Source organism: Anoplopoma fimbria, chromosome 13 (assembly GCF_027596085.1).
Source record: "Anoplopoma fimbria isolate UVic2021 breed Golden Eagle Sablefish chromosome 13, Afim_UVic_2022, whole genome shotgun sequence".
In the NCBI taxonomy this organism is placed as follows: Eukaryota; Metazoa; Chordata; class Actinopteri; order Perciformes; family Anoplopomatidae; genus Anoplopoma; species Anoplopoma fimbria.
In genome coordinates, this window is record NC_072461.1 from 12273359 (window position 1) to 12296732 (window position 23374).

Below are 23374 nucleotides of genomic sequence, written 5' to 3' on the forward strand. Positions count from 1 at the left end.
ATCAATATTTCACTTTTTTAAACATCATGGTATCGTCAATACCAGTATTTTGTGACCCCTTCACATACAATGACCAGTAGTCACATAATCCATCGTTAATATAGGCTTAAACTTATTTTAAATGAAAATAAATATGGACATATAAAGATTTTAACGTTCCTGAAAAGTAAAATAAAAGTAATTATAAGTGAATATAGTATTATTTATGAAGTTCAACCCTTTTTTTGTGTCCTTTTTTTAAACAGTAAACAACGAGCAGCGCTGTGTTCAGGTCGGATCCGCTGTTTCCACGTCCCGGGCCATCTGTGGTGAGGTCATCGTTAAGGTGGGCGTCAGTGGGCGGGGCCTCCGCCGCTCCGGACCCAGGCTGCAGCTCTGCAGGAGAAAGAGTGAAAGTTTAGACAGGAGGAGGAGAGGCAGCTGGCTTTATGTTTCTGCTCTGCAGCCTGTAGCCCACAGCCTGAGGAGGGACACGGAAAGTAAGTTCAACTGAAGGTAAAAAAAAAACTATTTAACAACCAAAGCTTGAAGCCTGTTGTTTGAGAATGTCTGATGGACAGTTATCATGTTGTCCTGCTCTGATGCTGAGGTTTGCTTTGTGTTTGACCTTTAATAGTTATATATCATGCTTTTAAGTGTTGCCCTGTCTGCCTAAAGTCTTGCATAAGTAGATCTGAGCTAGAATTAAAGAAACTGACTGTTTTATTTAAGTTCTGACATCATTTTAAACATGTCTGTAGTTTATACCTCGTTCATTACATTTGAACATTACATACAGTAGCTTTTAGTCAATTAACCAATTAGTCGATTGTTAGAGGATTATTGTAGGCAATTTTGATAATAGTTGTTTCATCAAGCAAATATAACAAACATTTGCTGTATTTTCAGATGAGGATTTGCTTCTTTTCTGTTTTGGATCATAAATTGAATACATTTAAGTTTTCAATTGTTGGTCAGGCAACATCTGAAAACCTGTAATGAGCTTTTTTTGTATTTCATTTAATTGACTAAACGATAAATAAATTAATCTGGGAAGTAATCAACGGATTAATCCATAATAAAAATAATCCACATGATAACAAAAAGTAGGCTTTTTTAGTGTATCAACATGTACCCACAATATAATATATTCTTATATAAATCAGGCCATTTTTTTATTTTCTTGTCTTGGTCAAAATGATTTTCAAAAGTGCCTTGTCGTCGAACCTTTTCGGTCTACTTCAATCTCAGCCCTACTCTCGCTCTCTGTGTGTCTACTTGCATTGAAGCTCTTCTAAGAATGCTTCAGACAGTGCATGAGAAGAGCAGTGGACATTCTTATAAACTGACATTTTGACCTTTTTAACCATCGTCCCCTCCAGCAGGAGGAGGGACTCATGTTTCTGACTATCATGAATGTGAAAGCACTTTGTGTATTCGACAAAGCCATTCTGTCCTTCCTTACATCACGGTGCCTCCGACGTTAATCATTTTTTAAAGAATTTGTTTCAAAATATCCTCATGAGCGCAATTTCTTCTCTCCCGAAACATCTGGTCAGTGTTATTTCAGCAAAAAGCAGCAGAGGTTTCAGATTTCGAGGTCTCTGGGAAGATCTTGAGATTATGTTTTGTGCTGAATGCAAAGGGGAGCCAGAACATCATGGATTTGTTTAGATGTTGCTAATTGACTGCAGCGTTGTCCAATCCTCACCCTTTCTTTAAGTCAACTCTTTCACCCAAGAAATCATGTAAAGGAACCAGTGTTGTTTTTTTAGCATTAAATGGGTTAAAATCTGAAATTAGCTCATCTGGAAAGAAAGTTTGGTTCTATAAGCATTGCTTGCATTGGACCTTAGTTTATATGTATACTGCCCATGTTTTCTTTAATGACAACATCGCTTTAGGACTGACACATTGAAAGCAGACCCAGGGGCTGTGGGCTCAGTTCCATCTGTTCATTCTATAATGTGTCTGTGTGTGTGTGTGTGTGTGTGCTGTTTCTAGCTTGTGTAACCACTGCCACGTTACTATGAGGAAAGTAGAAACCCTGCAGTTGAAGAATCATATTTCTCCTTGCCAGATGTTGTTTTTTACAAAGAAGTGCAAGATTTGGAGCTCTTCAAATTAAACATGTAATGGGTGGTGGAAACACAGCTGTTGATGAGTCTGTGGATGATTCCTGGTGTGTTCTGAGTCACATTTTGTCCGACCACAAGCTCATGGTTATATCAGTCTGACTTTGAATTGTGATTTACTCTTAGATGCAGAGGCCTATCGTCATAAATCAAGTGTTTTTCTGTGGGAGTTTGACACAGTCCAGCTAGTCTTGGACTCATTTTCAGAACTTATCTCAAAGAAAACTATGGAATGTTCAGCTCTTGCCTCACAGTCATTTGAATAGTTGTGCAACTGTTTTACATAAATTCATATTTTGCCAATTTATTCCATCTCTTGATATATCACAATAATAATTCAAGCCATAGCATGTACTCCATTTGCTGTATTGAAGATGAAGGTGTCCTCTATCCTTAAAGTGTAGAACTTAATACCTTTATCATTTTCATTACGTGCAGTTTTTTGAAAGAGTATTAAAAAAGAATACCAAGTGGTGACAGTGACATAAGCTGTAAATGCAACATTGACATGTCATCCATCAGCTTGTCAAGTTGTCCAAACGCGTTCGCAAACTACTGGATTTTAAACGCAACCAGCAGAGCAACATTAGCATCTTTTTGGAGTTGTTTAAGTTCATATTCACTCTCCTTTTAACTTTGTGGCTTCCACCAACTCCTGCGGTAAATATCTTACCTTTTGAGATTCTAATGCTAGTTGCTAAATCTGTCTGCTGTTTGGTGCAAAGCACGAAGCATACAGTAGGTTTATCAGAGGCTTTTCATTAAAAACAGCTGTCTGCTGGAGATGATGTCAATGAGGGTGGAGAGAGGAAACCGAATCATACATTTAAAGGCTCTATAACCAAAGCAATGAGCTGAAAGACGCTCAAACGGGAGCAGCAAAGTCGGGTGATAATTCTCTGAGGGGTTGTTGCTACAAGTGACCTCTTTCATACTACTCATATACATGCAATCCGTTGTCAATATGAAAATATTGATTAGTGCACCTTTAATGCTCAAAGTGAAACAACAACATGGCGAGCTGTGATTCAATTTAGAATTGCACTTTCATAAATTTTGGTGGACTTCAAAGAGAGAAAATAAAATGTTCCAGATCAAAGCAGCAGAGGCAGAGATGATGTAATGGATGGTTTATTTTTGTCGCACCCTCCCGTCCTGGAAAATGACCACTCCCAAACTACGTGTCCCCAGTTTGTAACAAAGGCTTCCTGTTACACATTTGTAGTTGAGATTACCCTGATGACATTATTAGCGGTTCTGGAAAATTGGTGAAGTGCTCCTTTAATGTCTCTTCCCATACGTGTTCTTCAGAGTGATTCCTCTTCACTATTGTGAAGAACCATCTTTTTTTTCTTCCATTCCATTCCAGCCAAAATGACGACCAGCCAGTGTCTGCCCTGCTGCACTGTCATTCTGTTAGTGCTACTACAGCTGGCTTTCGGCCAGTACGAACACCTGGGCTACCCGCCGGGCTTCCCTGACCCAGAGCAGGAGCACTACACTGCCCCCCAGCTGGAGCCGGACACGCCCAGGATCCAGCTCCGGTTGGCGGGAGATAAGAGGAAACACAACGAGGGTCGCGTAGAGGTTTTCTACAACGGCGAATGGGGCACAGTCTGCGATGACGACTTCAATATCCACGCCGCTCAGGTGGTGTGCAGGGAGCTGGGCTACCTGGAGGCCGTCTCATGGTCACCATCCTCAAAATATGGCAAAGGAGAAGGTATGTAAAGGGGAGCACTGTTTTGTCAATGTTTGTCCTCTTGTCAGGGTGGAAACACATTCAATATGCAAAATGTTCTCACTCCCAACTTGTCAAACATGGCAGCCTGGTCAGTGACTCTACACTTTAAACTATGATGCTTTACGTCCGCGTCCACTTGTGGACTCATGCACTGTTTTCAAAATTAACCTCAGATTTCACAACAAAAACTTTGGTTAGGTTCAGGCAGCAAAACTTCTTCGGCGTAGTTTGGGTACTTTATATGCGTAACTTTAAATAAATCTTTTGAACGTTATGTACGCAACATAATAATGTTATGTAATCTACGTTATATATTGAAGTAGGTCATGTTACATAAGCAACATAGTAACGTTGGGTAACTTACATAATATTACATAACTTAATATAAGTCTATAACTTTTTGTTTAACTAGGAACATGAACACCGGTCTCCTGGGTGAAAGTCTTGTGTTTTTGTGTGTTATGTCCGCAGCATAATAACGTTTTGTAATCTTCGTAATGTGGTGAAGTAAGTCATGTTACATAGGCAGCATAGTAACATTACTAACGTAATAAAAAATACGTCAATGTTCACTTTTGGTTTCACTTGACTTCCTGCTTTTGTTCCGCCATAACTACGGCCTTGTAGAGTTTCATAGTTTAATGCGTCTGGCCTACGGCAAAGCTGCTCTATTTGATGGGAGTGGACTGCCATATGATTTGTACTCCAACAAATATCATCATATTCCTCACAACAAAAATGGAAACATCAATTTTTTAATACATGTCCAATACTGGCTGAACATGCAGTATATTGATGGAGCTCATGTGCATCATCTTTTAAATGTATGACTCTTTTGTACTACTCTTCATTGGGAACTGCTTCACCACTTTTAAACAACCAGCTTTTCCTTGAGAAATAAATCCTTTTCTCCATCTTTTCCAACACTAAAGGGATAATATACTTTCCCATGAAAGCCCTGACAAATTTCTCTTTTGTCTCTTCAGGTCCCATCTGGTTCGACAATCTCCACTGCACAGGCAAAGAAAAGACCTTGGCGCAGTGTCCTTCCAATGGTATTGGCGTTTCAGACTGTAAACACAGCGAGGATGTGGGGGTGGTGTGCAGCGACAAGAGAATACCGGGCTTTAAATTTGTCAACACCCTGCCAAACCATGTAGAGGTAAACTTATCAACGCACTCCATCACGCACTTCTTTTGCTTAAAAGCTTTATAGACCTTTAGTCAACTACTGTTGTTTTTCATTTACATTTACTGTTCTGCCCAAAGGACATGTGTGTATATATATATATATATATATATATATATATATATATATATATAGAGAGAGAGAGAGAGAGAGAGAGAGAGAGAGAGAGAGAGAGAGACCCTTTATAAACCCTTTTCATATGCAATATTACTGCCTTCTTCTATCTGTTTTGGGGTTTTGTCTTTCAGGGGGAGTCTGTTTCTGTATATTAATCTTAGTTATGGCTGTATTCAGTCACAATGCTCATACTATATTTGGCACCTGGTGTATAACAGGGAGCAGTGGCACAGCTGGAGGACAGTGGTATCACGGCTATTCATCAAGAAATTTTTTATCAGTGATGGATTTCCAAACTTATTTCGCTGTTGAAACCCTAATGAATTAACGTTTACCGCTTTTATCGTGCATTTTCTCATCAACTTTATAATTTATTGTAGAATTGTGCTCTCCGCTTTTTTAATGGTTCAGACGGACAGATTAAAACAGATAAAAACAGACTGAACAAAAAAGAAAAGGCTGTGATAGTTCAAAAAACGCTGGATGCTACATTTCCCATGATACAACTTAATATCCTTATGCTTTTCTAGCATTGGTAAATCACATGACCCCAGTTTGTAACACAGGCTTTCTATAACTATTTGTAGACCCAAGATAACACTGATGACATCACACAAGTTTTTCTTTCAGACTTGACAAATGTCCTCCAGTTACCAGAGTTTTTCACAGGCTCAGTAGCACACCTAATGTCCCTTTAAATAATAAATCTTTACTGGGTTGTGGCTGGAAACAGCTCTCTACACTTAAAGTCAATACCCCCATAGTGACTCTGGTTTAATAACAGTCCTTTCTAAATAGCCCGCGGTGAAAGTGTGTCAGCGAAAGTGAAGTTAAACTGGTAATTGTTAACTGTCACAGTCGTCTGTCCGGACCCTTGGAAAGGTTCCGCTGAGCATCGCTCTCTGACCGGCCAATAAGCTCCAACCTCATTACCACTCAAAAGCAGAATGCTATCTGTCCTCTCGCTGTGCAGGCCTCATGAATCCACATTCCAAAGTTATGAGCAAACTGCAAACCAGAGCTAACTCTCTGCCTCTGACTCCCTCTCTCTCTCTCTCTCTGACCTACTCCTCTACTTCTTTAAAAACTAATAAAGCACGTTTCATAATGCAATCAAAACATTCGCTGGGAGCAGAGCTTTCTTTTCTTTTTCCAAAAGCAACTGTCAGGATTTAGAGGTTGTTCTGGTTGGCTTGAATTGAAATAACTTTTAATTGAGTCCAGGAGCTTGTCAGATGTTCTCCCTCTAACTGAAGAATTTAACAAAGCAGCTATAAACATTATTTCACAATAACAAGATTTCAAAAGACAATGAAAAAACTGTGTTAAAGGTGTTGCTTTTAGTGTTAACACATGAATCTGCAGCTTAGCGCTGAGCTGTGTCGCGAAAGGCTATCAGTGTTGAGATTCTTCTGCTGTCGGCACTGACGTCCTGACTTTGTTAGAGTGGCCCTATTATGCTTTTCCACTTTTTCCCTCTTCTTTAGTGTGTTATATATATTTTTGTACATGTAAAAGGTCCGTAGAGTGTAAAACCTGAAGTCCACGCCTAAAAGGAGTTACCCTCCCCATCAGAAGCTCCTGAGCAGCCTGAAACGGCTCCATTTAATTCTCTCCTTCACTTCTGTAACTTTATGAGGTCATAATGTTACGGACGTGACGTAAAACTCTCCGGGTAGTTTGGGGCCTCAAACAACAAAAGAGAGAGCTGACCAATCAGGGCAGACTTTACTTTCTGGAGGGAGGAGCAAGTGCTACAATGGAGCATTTCAGAGAGAGGTTGATAAGAGGTGCTGCAGGACAGACAGGATGAGAAAAACAAGGTGGATTATGAGCATTAACGTATGTAAACATGTTGTAACTGTAACTTGAGATAAAAAATATGCACCTGAAAAATAGCATAATAGGGCCTTTTAAATCAAATATGGTGGAAATAAGCTGTCTGTGAGCACCCAGAGCGCTATCTCATATTTGTAAAGGCCCCGGACGAAAATATGTGTAGAAATGTACCATCATCTATGGTTAACCATTATCTATGGTATAAACAATACTGCGCTGCATTTAGAAATTAATATTTTGAGTGTTTAATTGCGCATACACAAAGTTAGCAAAGCCTTGCACTAATCGATCCAAACTCCATTCAGAAAACAAACATTTAAAAAAATCGTCGTCTTGAACTCACAAAGAATAATTCCGACTTTTTTGCAATTAAATTATAGCAAATGTGCCATTTAACCCCTGCCTGTAAATGAAGTGTAAAGTCAGTGGAGTGCCCCTCTAAAGCTGCATTGTGGGAGGGTATACAACCAGCTGGCTTCCTGCGCAAAGGTTTACAGAGACAAATGGTTAAGATTATGATTCCCTGTGAGCGCGACTGGAGAGGTCTAGACGTCTAGAGTCGAGCCAGGATAGTAGCTGAAAAAAAAAACACAAAGTCAGACTCAGCTTTTCCATTCACTAAAAGAGGGGGCTGGTTGGGTCTGAGCATGTAAAACACAGCCATACTGCCTGGCCTTATCAAACCAAAGTGGCAATCTGGTGAATCACCCGCACTCATTCTGGGCTGTAATAGCAGCCATGACGACATGTTGCGGTACAGGATGATTAGGACTTTCGGTGCGGTTAGGAGGCTGCATGTGGAGGCCCGGCTGCCTTCTCAGGTGATGCTAACCTCAGTGCAACGGCCACAAAGTCCACCACAGAGGAAATACCCAGAGGGTGAGCTAAGACAAAGGTGAAACATGAACCCTTGCATGCACGTGTTGCTGACCTTTGACATGTGTGTTGAGATTCCTCTCTGTGACTGCTTTGTCTTCTCACATTGTTGAAATGTCGAGTTTTTTTTTTTCTTTTACCGACTCGTAAACTTCCAGAAAACAAACATCTCGTTGCGTGAATTTGTTCTGTTGTGGTCAGAGCAGCTCATGGGTTCTGCATGGACTCCAGTGACTGTATATTTAGCATTGTGTCTCAGTCAGCTGCACGGTAAACACCACAGATTGACAAACAGTGTTCAGTTCTGCGTCTCTGGAATATTTACAGTCACATCCCTCCACTGTTTATTTATGTGTTCCTGTATTGCTTCGAGGAAGTCTGCTGCCTCGCCTCAACATTTCGGTTTATACAGAAACGGCCTCAGGTCTGACCTGTGATCATGCACATGCATCACATTCCAGTTTAAACCAATTTCAACATGAAGAAATTCCAGGGCTTCTGAAATGTGATGTTTGGCAGGGCCCGTCTCCACGCTGGTCTCGCAGGCCGCCTCATTTATCCAAATTATATGAACAGCAATGCAGTCAGATTTCTCAACCTGATGTATTCAAGTCAACCCCTCAGAAAGGGACAAAAACAGCAGTTAGAAATGTCTGAGGAGCGGCCTGTGAAAGAGAGAGAGAGATTCTTAGTCATTTGGCTTTATGTGGAAATGTTAACTGGTGTGGGGACTGGCTGCACAAGGGAGCATTATAGAAATGTCTGTCAGCAGTGGAGAAAGACTGGAGAGCTGTAATTAGGGCCGAGTATTGTAATCTCTGTAGCCTTTTTTGGTGCAAACGTCCCCAATTATAAATCATCAAAAGCTCTTGAAAATGGGTTATAATATTGGACTCTCTTCTCTTCTCTGAAACTGTTTCTTTATAAAAAAACATCCGCACTGTGGAACACTGTATATTAGTAACTTTGGCTTTCTCTGGGGAATGTGTCACTTTTCAAACTTCTATTTTCTTTAAACAGTGTCCTCTTATTGTCCAACTGACATGATTAATCATCAACTATTTTTATAATCCAATAATATTATAAGCATAACCTAGCTCTGGTGTCTCATCGGAATCGATATCCTGAATATCTTAAGGTTTTAATTGGACAAAACAAAGATTTGATGAGCTGTAGAACATTGCGTAGAATAGCATCATTAACATTTTCCGACCTTTTATAATCAAAACAATCAAGAAAAAACAAGCAGACTATTTGACAATGAAAATAGTTAGTTATGGTCAGTTACAGCCTTTTATATGAGAGTAAATTTCAGGTATTACTGTGCATTCGTTGTAATATTATTAGAGCTAAAGCTGCCTATTTCGTTTTGTATTATTCCCTCGCAAGACGTAAGCCGAGCTGGGGGATAATGCGTTCGGTTGTGTGTGTGTCTGTCTGTCTGTCTACAGTTTATCTTGCATACTACTTGACCCATCAGTCTAATATTTCTTTGCACGTTTATGAATATGCTCAAAGACCATTTGTGGTTGCAATGATTCACAATTTATGGGAAAAATTATTTTATTGCTTTATACCATCATCAACTGTTGACTACACTCCTCTTAACCAGCCAGTAGGGACGGCTAGTGATCAACTGCTTCAGCTGCAAAAGGCATTTCCTAAAAACCACATTGCCACATTTTGGCCTCAGTTGTGGCTCAAAAACATTAGTCTCATTTTGAATCCAGAGCACCAGATCAATTCATTACCCAACATGTTATGATGCACTAAAGTTTATGGCACAATACAAGATCTTGGCTGCCATCTTGTGTGTAAAGGAGCCTGGAGGGCAGATTTGGTGAGACTTTACTCTTTTGGAAGGGAGAGGGAGACCCACCTGTTAGAGATCTCCATTCTATTGAATGCGCTTTTTGATTTGTTTATTGTTATTTGTGGCCAGAGTTGTTCATATGGTGTTATTTAATTCTCTTTTTTTATGTATTTCCAAAATGTTCTGCGTCATTGCATTAATACTGCAAACATTTCATCAGACCAGTTCGTTATAATGAGTCCCCACCCCTACACTAAATAGATATGATACTCTCCTCTCTATTTAAGTTTCATCTTTACTTCTTTTCTTCTCTTCCTGCAGCTTTTTCCTCTAATTCTCCCTCCTTCCTCTCTCTCTGCTGCTCTCCTTCTCATAAGTAGATTACAAGCAGCCATGAAGTCACCCCAAGCAGAGTTTACAGCTCCCATTTTCCTCTCTTTAGTAATTTTTTCCCTCCGTGGCCTTAAGGTCAAATCTTCCACTTTCCTCCCTGTAAATCTCCAAGGGTGCTATAAATTGCCTTGTCAGCCCGTCAGCGAGTTCCCACTATGAAGGCGGATTAATACATGTCTTCCTTTTGTGTCACAATCTTAAAATGGTTTTAACAGTTTAATTATTTCGCGCATAGCTGTTAGATGTTTCTGCAGCTATGTAAAAGCTTTCACCCCAAGGCATCACATTCCCACAGTGCAACACAGGCGGATGTTTAGCCACTGGAGACTGTAGAATGAAGTGCTCTATCTGACATTAGTGTGAATGGAGGATCTCACTCTGTTCAGAGCTTGCTTTCACAGACAATGAGATTTTTTTATGTTTAAAACAAACACGCAGCAACGTCAAAGGAAGTTTGGCTTTAATTATTCTGACTGAGCAGAAGGGATTTGTCTCATTTATTTGTCTTTGTTGTTGAAGAGGAATGCAAAGTTGTCTGCTAGTTTTTTCTTTGGCTCATCTCCACAGCTGTTTCTTTCTTTTATCTGTCACAATGTGTAACATGCGTCACATGTGCTCACAGAAAACAACACTCTTTTTCCGTCCAGTGTTTACAGTGTAACTCATATTTAAAACTTGAAATAGTAGTTTGACAAAACATTTCCAACGCAACATAACATTTTCAGCATTTTATGGAGCTTTCAACCGTTTCATACAGTCTTCATCAGCAAATGGGGTTGTCATGGAGATGGATCTGTTGACATGTGAGCTCAGTAGCTGCACTTTTAGGACTTAAAGGCTTAAAGTTTTATCATCAAAGTCTATTCTTGACCTTGGTAATACGATTTTGACAAAAAAATCCCAGCTAAATATCCACTGACTAGCTTGTTGTGGAGCTTTCAAAAATAGCACATGGTCATTTTAAAGACTGACCAACCAGATAACCCTATCCGATGAAGTTTATATACTATGTGCAAAAAGCTAGTAAGTGGACCTTAAGAGAGGTTCTTTTAGCTGCTAGTGGGAATGGTAATATCAGTTTGTCCAGACTGAAATATTTCAACAACTTTTGAATATATTGCACACCTTTATCTCTACTCACAGTCATGTTCCCTAATGACTTGACTTTTCTCTTGTGCCACCATGTAATTGACATTTTTAATTTTTACAGAAATGTTTCGTCAACTGAACAGCCATGACTGTTGCCCACATCAATACCCTGGTTTACAACAAATTATCTGCAAAACTGCTAATTAGCACGTGCAAGCATGCTATCAAACTAAAACTAAAGCTGTTAACGTCATGTTATCGTTGTCAGTGTGAGCATGTTAGCTTGGTGATGTTAGCATTTAGTTCAAAGCATGGCAGTGGCCAAGTACAGCCTCACAGAGTCACCGGCATGGTTTTAAGCTCTGCTTTTGGGATAGACACCTCATTGGATGTGTTTAAAAAAGTGATCCAGGATACTTGCTCATTTTATATCTATTATATGCTGTTTAAGGCTGAGTGTCCATATAGCATTTTTATCAGGCAGAAAAGCGCTGGCAGGGCACTAGGGTCACCAGGGCCTTTCTGAAAAGATCAAAGATTTTCAACAAGAGGCACTCGGAGCAACCACACAAGTCAGAGTGCTCTGCAAAAGATCCTGGGTTTGGCATTTTCTCTTGAGCCGGCGCCATGCACTACATCCTCATTGGGCTGGTGCTCAGAAAAAGTCTGCTTTATGGACACTCTAATATGATCAATATGTGTTTGGGAAATGTCAGGAATAACATTTGAAAGTACAAGTACAACCACAGCGATTGATGTAAACAAGTGCTCTTTGTGTATACAGTTTTTTTTAGCAAATGGAACACTGTTCTTATACCTCAGTGTCAACTGTGTGCGCACAAGGGTTTTGTGTTTCAGCTCTGTATGCACCAATTGAAAACCTTCCACATATGGCATATCTAACCTGCCATACCTTTACATACAGTTCAGAGGAGAAAATGAGAAAAACAGCAGCAGTTTAGATTCATGTCTGAGTATTGGTACATGTGTCTAAACTGCTGTTGTGTATTTAGTAGGTTTGTCACCGAGTCAACTTTGTAAGTTTTAATAATAATTTACTTTGCTGTCAACAGTCAACAACGCTGAGAATGTTTACTTTGAAATACAAAATGAGACTAGCAGTACCCCCAGCTAGGTGTGTCCTTATTTTCCACAAGTTTTGAAGTCACTTCAGCTTTAATGCCATATGAAAGCAGTTAATTTCCATTCAATCATTGCCCTTGTAATTTATGCTCCAGTGTCGGGGTTCGTAACGACTTTGTGAAACATCTGTTTCCAGTTTGTTAACAAAAGCTCTTTTAGTGGATTTTAAAGGAGGAACAGCACACTACGATATCCTGCATTCTCCAAACACTATCTCCGAAAACACATTATCCTCAATTTGCTTGCAGCTGGTCCGTTTTCACTTCTTGAAGTCCAGATAGGCGCTTGTAAAAAATGTTGACAACAGACATACCTGAAAAAGTCTGCAGCTCATTAGAATTCTCAGAAAGAGACATGCAACTAAATATCACACTGCATGTGAACCCAGCGTCTTGGTATTTTTGCTGTGGATGTGAGGTGATTTCTGCTGGCGGAGAGACTTGTTGAGGACCACTATTGGAACCATATGTTCATAAAGTTCTGTGCACTTTATTTGTTCTGGCACATGCAGCCTCGACTCAACCATGGACTGTAGAGGAAACGTGTACTATGCAACTGAAAACTATGGCATACTGGGCCCACTCTTCTTCTTGTCCTCACAGATGACTATGGGCGATAAAACTGAAAAAATAGTCCATAACTATGGAGGGTATTTGTGTTTTCTATCTGGATGTTGAGCTATGGTTTCTGTCCCTAGTGACTTGTTAGGAGTTTGAGAAAAATAACTAGGACTGATTGTTATTGATCTTTGGCCATCCCCATTTTTCAGAGACTTCCAACAGAAGTATGAAAACAATGGAAAAGGGTTTAGAAGATAATCCACATTGTCCATGGCGACCCAGCCGATAACTATCTTCTGTAATATAAGTACTTACTTCAGCAAATTACAAGCCAATGAAGACAGCTCAAAGACTTAGCTAATAGCCAATCAAATTGCTGCGGGGCAACAGGCAATCAGCCCCACTTGATATCAAATATGTACTATCCGTTTTCATTGCCAAAGGCTTTGGGCATGCATATTGTTGTTTTCCCACGCTTGGGGGCACTTGACATTGTGAGAATGGAGCCATCCCCACAGCGGTATCTCGAGCCAACAGCATTGTAAAACTACCCAGCCTCTGACCATAGATTGTAGAGTAATTATAAATAAGAGCAGCAAACAAAGATATTTTTATGTCACTCATTAATCCAGAATAATATTAATTTCAAAGTTACTCAGTGCTACTTAAAACCACACTTTTTCTGCTTCCCAGCAGCAGGTCATGCTTGGCCACACTTGCCCGCAACTGACCGGCCGCCTCTAATTACATTACCATGAGTGTAGTGGTGTAATTAGTCTTCCAAATCGAGGAATTTGGCCTTGAAGCATTGGTAATAAAAATATGTATCACAACTTCCAAGTAGCTTCTGTTAAACGAGCTGAGTTGCAACATTGAGGCCCCTTAACATCTCCGGTCCAACTCATCCCACTAATGGCTTTTCCATCTTTGCCACTTTTTCCTCCTTGACAAGCAAAGACTCAGGAGAGGCCCCCTGCCCCGGAGTGTGCCGAAACAAGGCACACATGTTAGGAATCTCTTTTTCTTTCTGCAGTCAAATGGCCGTTTTTGTCCACGTGAGGACTATCTCATCTCTGAAAAGTCGGGGGAGGGAAAGGAGCAAGTTGGATCTCGAAATATATTAGAGAAGTATCTGTTTTTCAGACTCTTATATAAGTTCTGTTATACGCACAGATAAGGGTGTGGCATTGATTTTATTTATCTCAACCAGATTTAGGCTCAATCTATCTGAGGGAGACGGTGGAGAATTTAGTTTCTCTGTTTATCAGACATTCAATCTCAATGATGAAGCACCAGCATGCCCGCAGGGATCTCCGTCAGTACCCCATTGTCCTGTTTGGTTGGATGTTCAGTCAGTCTGGATTTCCCTGCTAACCCAACTCACACTGTTCGTCTGCCACTGAGTCATGTACTGTATATCCAGTGAATCTAGACAAGGACACCCTCGCCACATTTCCAGTCATTATCATGTTCCATGAGTTCAGCCTCTATCCAGTTTCGTACCCTCTGCAGTCCAGACCTCGATGCCTCTGACCAGAATGATTAATGTGGGGAGAAATCTTTGGGAGAAAATAGTAGAGGGCAGAAAGACTGATGGTTTGTACCTTTCGCCCTGGTGGGCTCTGTCCTTCCCCGGAGGCAAGTGCCAATTTAGGAAACCCTACTTTGTCATTATTTGATGTCTAGGTTCTTCTTGGCTGTATATGAGAGGAGTCCTAACCACTCCGTCTGTTGAGCAAAGCAACGCACTCCCCCCCCACTGCCAGACTGAGCTCCCTCCCCTCAGCCTGCACTGTCACGTAGCACAAGAATGTGGGTTTGGTCTATTGGAGGGGAAAATGTTTATTTAATCCCTGCAAATAGTCGGAGAGGAAAAGGCTCTGAGCTGATTTCCGACAGCCCCACTGCCTGCGAGCCAACAGGCCACTGACGGAGTTCTGCTCGGATGCTCAGAGGACTCTCTTCTACTCTTACAGTTATGAACACACCATTCTTGATTGGTCTATCAAAGTTACAAACGAAGTTACAAACTTGATAAATGTTCCTAATCTAAAATCAGTTTCAAATTAGATAGTTTCTTTGTTAAAATTTTTTGATTGTGTTCAAACCTCAAAACAATGAGCCGAAAGATGCTGAAAAGCCCAATAGGACTGCGGGAAACTCCATCATTTGGTGATATTTATCTGTGGGTACTACATTACGAGCCACCCCTCACTCACAATAAATACAGTATATTAATTCAATCCATTGTGAATATTAAAATCTTGACAAGAGCAGCCTTGATCTTAAAGTAGGCAGTTTACATGGGTTTAGTTTAGCCTGGATGCTCTTTGCTCAACGAGCATCCAGCCTTGTTTTACATTCAACAGGGCTGTTGAAAGTGAAACCTTTAAGGACGCCAACACAAAATAACATGTGTGTTCTTGCATAGAAGTATGGGACTGTCCAATGCCTCTTCTACTCAAATCTGGGGTTGGTGATGATGTAGACGTAGGGCGTCTGGAAAGACTATAATTGCCATCTACTGCACGTGTACTCAGAATGCTGATCTTGTTCATTTTTTATTTTCCGACTGATGCATTCCACTTAAAGGTGTTGCACATGTTGCACATGTTACCATGGAAACCCTTTGATACTTTCGGCTCTTAAAGGCAGAAACAGTTGCAGGGCAGCCGGTCATGGTGTTAAACGTTAATAAGGTGATTTCCCCGTAAAAATGTTTGGGCAGTCTGGAGAAGATTTGCCAGTAGCACACACAGGGCTGAGCGGTAGTGGTCCCAGTGTAGACCCGGGGTTCAAGGTCTCTGATTGCGTGTTATGTAACACAGGAAATGCTTTTACTAGATCAGATCACAGAAGTCTGTCTAGCCAGATAATGAAAACAAAAGACCCTTCATTGCCCACCTGTGCAAATGTAATACATTTCTTAAATGAACATATACAGTACTTCAACTATACAGAAATGGACCAAAACATGTGTTTGTTAATGGATTACATTCTCTGACAAATGACATGTCAGTAAGTCTGTGATTAAAGCAAGTTTCTTGACCAATGTGCACATTTCATTTTTGTCCACAGAACCTCGACATCCAAGTGGAGGACGTGCGCATACGGGCCATCCTGTCGTCGTACCGTAAGCGGATCCCTGTGACGGAGGGCTACGTGGAGGTCAAGGATGGCGGTAAATGGAAGCAGATCTGTAACACGGAGTGGACACAGCTCAACGGTAGAGTCATCTGTGGCATGTTTGGCTTCCCCGGGGAGAGGAAGTACAATGCCAGAGTTTACAAGTGAGTACTGTACTACTGTATGTGTGGTCCTGGGTAACTCAAAGAGCAGAGGTGGATTTAGGGCAGGGACACTCAACTGTTGGAAAATGATAGGAAGCCTGGAACTAAATAATAAACATGCATTAGTAATATTTGTCAGATACAATAGATAAACATTAAAAGGACCATAACTTGTCTTTCTTTAAAGTTATTTTCATTTTAAATTAACTCCCCTATTAAGTTAACTAAATAATGTTTTTTTTATTGCATAAACCTCTATTAGCCTATAAAACATTTTTTATTCACTCTTGCACCTTATTTACATTAAATGAAAAACAAAAATACTTTCATAATGAATTAGAAATTTGGACATTCTGCAGCCTACTGTGAGACAGATTTTGTTTGCCGGTCGTAAGTTGAGTATCACTGATTTAGCATTTAACTCTTGAGTGGCCACAAAAAGTCATGGTCATACAAGGTACTGTGCAACAATGTTGACCGCCAAATGAATGCTGTTAGTCAGTGGGTGTTTTGTTGGATAATCTGTATCTGGGGAGGTTAGAGATGTTAACTCTGATCTCTTTTTCTCTATTCCTTCACCACACCTCCAAATAGGAGCATGTTAACCTCTGTCCCTCGTGGGGCAAAAAGCCAAACTAAACCCAAAACTGATTTTTTTTTAAGTCAACTCTTAAAAATACTCTGTGTACTTGTGATGTTTTCTTCAATTCACTTTACTTAATGATTGTGAGAAATATATTATGTCCTGTCCAGCATCTGTTGTGGCCCGACACTCAGCCCCATTAAAACTAACAAGTGTAGTCTGGATTTGGTTTCACTTTCACTTTTGTGCCGGTGTAGAACGTAAATTGTAGACATTTATAACATGTCATTGGTTAAAAAGGTGTCTGTTTATTTGCTACACTCTCTCCTAGATGAGTGTTATAGAAGCTGCCGGTATGCTCTGAGTGCATCCACACTCAATATGCACACTTTATGCAACTCTCATACAACAATGCACGATGCAAAAATAGCAACACAGTGCAAAAAAAAAGCACATGAGTGAAAGTGAAACCTGAATAAAAAATACCATTTAATTGTTCAAAGATTGGCAGAAAAGAGGCAAATGGAACATGCCAAAAATGTTTAACCATCATGTACTATCAGGCCGCGCCTGTGACGGTAAAATATATTATTTAAGACGAGAAAGTACACTAAAAAACTGTTAGAATTTTTATAAATTAATGACTATTCGAGAATTTGAAAATCATGACTCGTCTCTAACTAGTAGTACTGCGAGAAGTTTTTGCTAGGCCTTTTACAAGTTGTTTTCTTTATCTATTAAAGATTTTGGTCTAGATTTTGACTTGGGATGCCACAATAAGACCTTAGGACTATTGGGTGCTCTGGGGGTCAGATGTCTGAGAACCTGGGGCAGGGACCTACTTTGCGTGTTTGGGAATTCACCTAAAGGACAACAGCCTGTCCTTTAGGGACCTCATGTCAGTTCACTGAAACTCAACAGTCATAGCGATGTACATACCTGAACCCTGATCAAAATTAGTCCAATTGTTGTCATTTAACAACACTACCACCAAAGTCAGTGTTAAAGGGTTAAAGTACATTGGAATAACTCCAATGTGTACATGTTCCATTGTGTGGATCAAATGTTTGACACCCTGATACAGCACATTCAACCTGAATCCTACATTAGTGCATTCCACAGAGCTGTCGTGATGTGTAAGCCACTAATGAGGGATCTAAATCTTGCTTACACGAGGAAGCTTGCAGCCGAGCAGCCACAGGTTAATCACCGCCCACCATAAAACATCCGACACTCAAGTTAACCTTGAATTTACAGTCTGTGCCTGGGCTGGAAGTTTCCTCTGCGTTGGGTAACCACAGCAGAGCACGACGGCTCGCTGACTTTCCATCTACGTGTCAGCCTACAGCCTACTGAAACGTCTGTTTTTACAGGCTGTCTTATGAAACAGCGGTCACACAGAGCCATGACGCTGCCGCAGGATCAGTGTCCGCATTCAGCTCCTGTGCAGATGCTCCTGTGTAGCTTAGCTTTATCCAGAGTCACTTTGAGACTTTGAGAATTCCAGATTTAAATTCAAATGTCTAAAAAGATGTGAAGAATCTGTGGGTCCTTGTATGTGTGTGCGCAGTAGAGTTTACTGACTGAAATTTTCAGTTTCATGCTACACAATTACAAGTATTCAGTGTTTTAACCCAGAATAATATTGGAATGTAAATGATGGAACTCATTATTATTATTTATTATGGTGATGCTGCACTTCCAGAAGGTTGGGAGACATGTTAGTGACAAGAAAGAGTTTAAAAAATTCACTTTTATGACAATTTATATGACCCGTTACATTACTTTTCATTATTAAACCCGGCTCTGTCTAAGGTTCCTGTTAAAACTAGTCTACGCACTCAAACCTCTCACTAACAAGCATAGAAACACAAAAGGCAACATTCTGGCTCAAAAAAACAGCCAGACTATGGAAAACCATGTGATTCCTGAATTTAGACGTACCAGAAGCTAATTTTAGCAAATCAGCTAAGTAGACACAACATGTGACCAAGAAAACTTTAGTTACTGGGAGACGTGTTTTCTTTTGGCAGAGGCCGACTCCCTCCTCCACACCACCAGCCCAATCGGCTAGAGCCAATTTCACACTTTCTCAAATTTTATTACAATCATCATTTGAATACATGAAATTTGATCTCTGGTTTTACACATCCTAAGCATTTTTAGTAGCAGTGGGCTGCTGTGAAGCATCAATGGAGCAACTTAGGGTTCAGTGTCTCACTCAAGGACACTTGGCCAGGGATCAAACTGCAACTCAATTCAGAGTCGTCAATATAGCTGTACTGTTCACACAACACAACTGGCTGTCTTGTAATATAGGGGAGTCTTGAAACACTACATGTTTGACCAGTGCCCCTTGTCAGGATGCAAAAAGAATCATTAATCATAATTTGGTTTTGTGCCATTTGTTATAATTAGTTTTTCTCAGTTCTTCTGTGAGATATTTCACCAGAAGGATCCCTGACTAAAAAAGTTTTGTTATGGAAACATACACGAGAAGGGACATGTGTTCACAAAATAGCCTTTTTCCACACATCTTTACTTTTCAACTATTTTCCTCTTGGTGCAACAACAACTTTGGTGCAAATGACACCCATTGCATATAGTTATAGGCGACCCCTCCCCCTTCAACGCGTGTCTTGTGCTCTCATTGGCTTTAACTCCCCGACCGTTCCTGATATTTAGCCTACTAGATATCTGCGTCTGCAAAGCATCGGGCAGCCTTTTAGAGTGTGACAACATTTTCCAGTACGACAACCTCCGAAACGTTAACATAATGAATCACTTCTGGAATTAATATTCATTCAGTTGCTAAATTTCAAACTGTAATCCCTTTACTCCATATTACTGAAAATCAGAAATCACTGTTCTACCCTTATACTTAGTATAGGTCAAAACACACTTCCCCTATCAAACGGTGTGGAGTAATTTGTCAAACTTTCCCTGTCTGGTTATTATTCCAGTTTCCAGAGTTTGCAACAGAGACTTTCTGTTATGGATTTTCAGTCTCCAAGCCCAAGCCGAGCTGACTCAAGTGGTGTCACTGGAGCTCCTTCAGAGCCACAGCAGACATTATATAACCATTTTCACAGGCTGAGTAACCTTGATAAATAAATTTACATTTAATATCAATGGAGTTCCCCTGAAAGGCCCACATAGGTGTGCACTATCATTGTTTGCTGGTAGAAAGTTAGTTAATTTGATTAAGTTTTTTTAATTTGGAATGTGAAAACATATTCCAAGCTTGAGATTTTGGTGGGAAGCCAACTTTCACAGCCTCAGGACCTCAAGTTTATTAAATCACCGCTCCTTTTGAACCAGCACTGATTCATATCACATCTGTGTTCAAATTGGATTTGAGAGCATTCATTTTGTATAGCTTCCAGTCTGCAGCTTCCCTCTCGCCAGCTCCAAAATGAAAAAGAAATGCAGCTTGTTTCATTTTAATCAATTTTTTTAGGTGCACCTTATACATGAGATACAAGGATAAGACATGCCACTCTGCCAATGACGCTCCTTAAAGACCTAATATGGGCTCACTAGTAGGTGGGTGGGAGGAGATTAGCACCCACCTGGCCTGAAAGAGTGTCATTAACCCCAGTTTGTTCAAGTTCATATGGAAGAGTGAACTCTACAGCTGTTAGCTAACCTTTCTCTTCTGGTGTTAATAATAGAATGTGTTAATATCACTGCGATCGTCTAGTTTTATGATGTCAAGATAAAGCATTGAGATGAGTCTTAATATTTCACTCCAAATCTTGATTAATGTCCTGAACAGTAGATATAGAATTCAAACTGCAGGTCCGTTGATATAATGCCCTTCAGCAAGTTAATGAAATCCCATTTCATAAATTGCATGACTGTAAATAGAAATGAGAAAAGAGCGTCGGACATAAACCATCATGTGTATAAACCTTTGTTTGTCGCAGAACTCCATCAATAGGTAATCATCACACACTTGATTGACAAGTTGCCTTACAAGTTGCTATGCTAACGTTTTAGCAAAACAGTTGCCTATTTAAAGGTTCAAGGATCATTTATTGTCATTAGGCAACACAGGGATGCACAAGAAAATGCAGTTTGTTACATAACAAAAACATGGCAAACAAAACAAAAACAGCAGTACATTCCTTTAGTGTATTCTTTAGATTTAGCATTATAAGTAATGTAAACAACAGCAACAAAAACAATTCTCTGAGCAGATAACACGGCAGATATCTCCCCATAAAAAATTCAACATGATTAAAACATTGTCCATCAACTTTGACTGTGTTTGAGCACCAAGCATCATGATGTAAACACAGGGTCCACCTCCTCTCGAGGATAAATTGGATTACACTGAATTTATCATTAAAGTTCTGATAGTTTTGGAAAATAAAATATATTATCATTATGATTATGATCATACATTTGCAAGCCCTGAAACCAAAAATGATAATCTGAAAGATGCTTAAAGGGTCTTGTGATCATTTCTCTGTGGATTCATTACTACTAGCAAGATCTCACACATTACACTAGATAATTTGGCCCATTGTGATATGAAAAATATTGATTAATCCAGATTTAATGTGTAACTTTTTCTAACGGTATTCTCATTAAGTGTATACTTATGTACACATTTTGAAAATACAATAACCCCTCCGCTGCTCAAAGATTAGTTCAACCTCCTGTCCTTCTCCTCCATCTGTCCAGGATGTTTGCTCGCAGGAGAAAGCCCACATACTGGGACTACGCTGTGAACTGCACTGGCAATGAAGCCCATCTGTCCAGCTGTAAACTGGGCCAGGCTACCTCGTTGAAGACCAATGAGACCTGTGCTGAAGGGCTGCCTGTGGTGGTGAGCTGCGTGCCCGGCAGAGACTTCGCCCCGACACCCATGACGGGATTCAGGAAGGCCTTCAGACAAGAGGTAAGGTCTATTCTTACGCTATTGATACGTTGGTGTTTTCCACAAGTACCTCCACAAGTAATTAATTAAGAATCCTTCTTATTCAGAGATGGAAAAGAATTGAACTTTAAGAGATACACACATTTAAAAGAAAAATACACGTCCTTATATAATGAGCCACTGTTACATTAAGTTCTTACTATTTCTGTCAGTGGCAAATTAAATAAGTGATGTCTGTGGATGGTGTCAACAAACTGAAATGGTAAACAAAGCTGTTTTTAGAAATAGCTGCAGTGGTTCAGATCAGTTCACTGACTCTATGTAAATGGAGGGACATTCAATGTTTCAGCCAAATCGAGCCAGCTCGAGCCAACACTGATGTTCGCTACTCACTGTCACTCCGTGTACTGCAGCTGGAGATGATGTGGACACTTCGTTCCCATGAATATGAATTATTGTCATTTTGGGGTTTCAAAGATGACGCCATGCAGTAACATTCTTTGGGACAGGGCAAGGAAAAACATGTTTCTCCACAAAGCAACACCTGGTTCAGCTAACTTTTATTCTTCTCAAACGACCATGAGCATGTGACTAGGGTCCAGAGTCAGAAAAGCTGCATCATTACCGCACTTTTTAAGCATTTTACACTTAAAAAATAAACTTTTTTTTAATTTATTTTTCACAAAAATTAAATTTAAGGAAAATCAAGATATGGTGCAGACCAGCCCTCCAAAAGAGCACTGTGCAGTTTATAGTTGAAAGCTCAGATTGGGTTCATGAGTTCACATTTTGGAACTATCGCAAATGTGCTAAAAGTATTTGGGGATTTGGTGTATTTGGGGATTTGGTGTATTTGGGGATTTGGTATCTACATTTAAATGAATACACTATGTGGCCAGGAGTGTATGGAAAACCACAGAGTTTTGTGTTCTTTCGGTCTGGGGATGTTGAAAAATCTGTCTTGTTTTAATCTCTCTTCCTCATGATTTCATTTGCAGCTGTTCATCAGGTGTACATTGGGGAACAGTTTGGTCTGGGGAGGTGGGTGATGGTTTGGACAAGAAAAACTTATTTCAAGATAAGGGAAGCTTGATATTTTAAACAAATATTGTGCTTCCAACTTAATGTTGAAATTTGTGGTAGGCCTTTTTACCTGCCTCAACATGTCAATAGCCCCTTAAAGAAACGGTTTTCCATTCCATTATTTTTTTTGGACTGCTTTGTCTGGCAGTCCTCACTTGATATCCTACTGGTTCCACAGGTGCTCTTATCTTCCTGACTCTGACCTTTGACCTCCCCAGTGGGTAAAAGAGGGATTTTTTTTTTCTCACTCATGCCCATAGCAGATTTAAATAGGCATTCTTTTTTCTTAAGAGACCAGGGGATGTTAAACTCACTTAATCCGTAAACAATCACAACAAGTTTCAAATCAGAACCTTCTAGGCTGAAAGATTCCGGTCTGTGTGACTCCGTCCACATTCCAATGTGAGGTTTGAGCTTGCATGCTCTCTGTCACGTTCCACAGCTGGATGCCGGGCTGAGAGCGGCGTGCCTGACAGCGCGTCCTAAATCTTCCAACACAACAACTCAACAAGTCTGACTTAATGGAAATTTATCCTAAAACCAGATATTTACCTTAAAAGACTTCTCCAGTGCAAGACAGTTGTATTTACAACTGAAAAAAACGAAATAACCCGGCATCAATGATTAGATAGACTTTTCTCCTTTTATGTGAA

At 40.1% G+C, this 23374-nt stretch overlaps 1 protein-coding gene across 1 annotated transcript in view; it reads left to right on the top strand.

The window, feature by feature from the left end:
- Positions 1 to 404: 404 nt before the first annotated feature.
- loxl2b (lysyl oxidase-like 2b) overlaps positions 405 to 23374 on the top strand; it is a 40010-nt gene continuing 17040 nt past the window's right edge. Inside the window, exons 1-5 of the mRNA XM_054610406.1 lie at positions 405 to 495; positions 3484 to 3837; positions 4845 to 5020; positions 15956 to 16167; positions 21443 to 21659. Of these exons, the coding sequence (XP_054466381.1) occupies positions 3489 to 3837; positions 4845 to 5020; positions 15956 to 16167; positions 21443 to 21659 (954 nt within the window). The 5' untranslated portion in view covers positions 405 to 495; positions 3484 to 3488. The remainder of the gene's footprint in view (positions 496 to 3483; positions 3838 to 4844; positions 5021 to 15955; positions 16168 to 21442; positions 21660 to 23374) is intronic.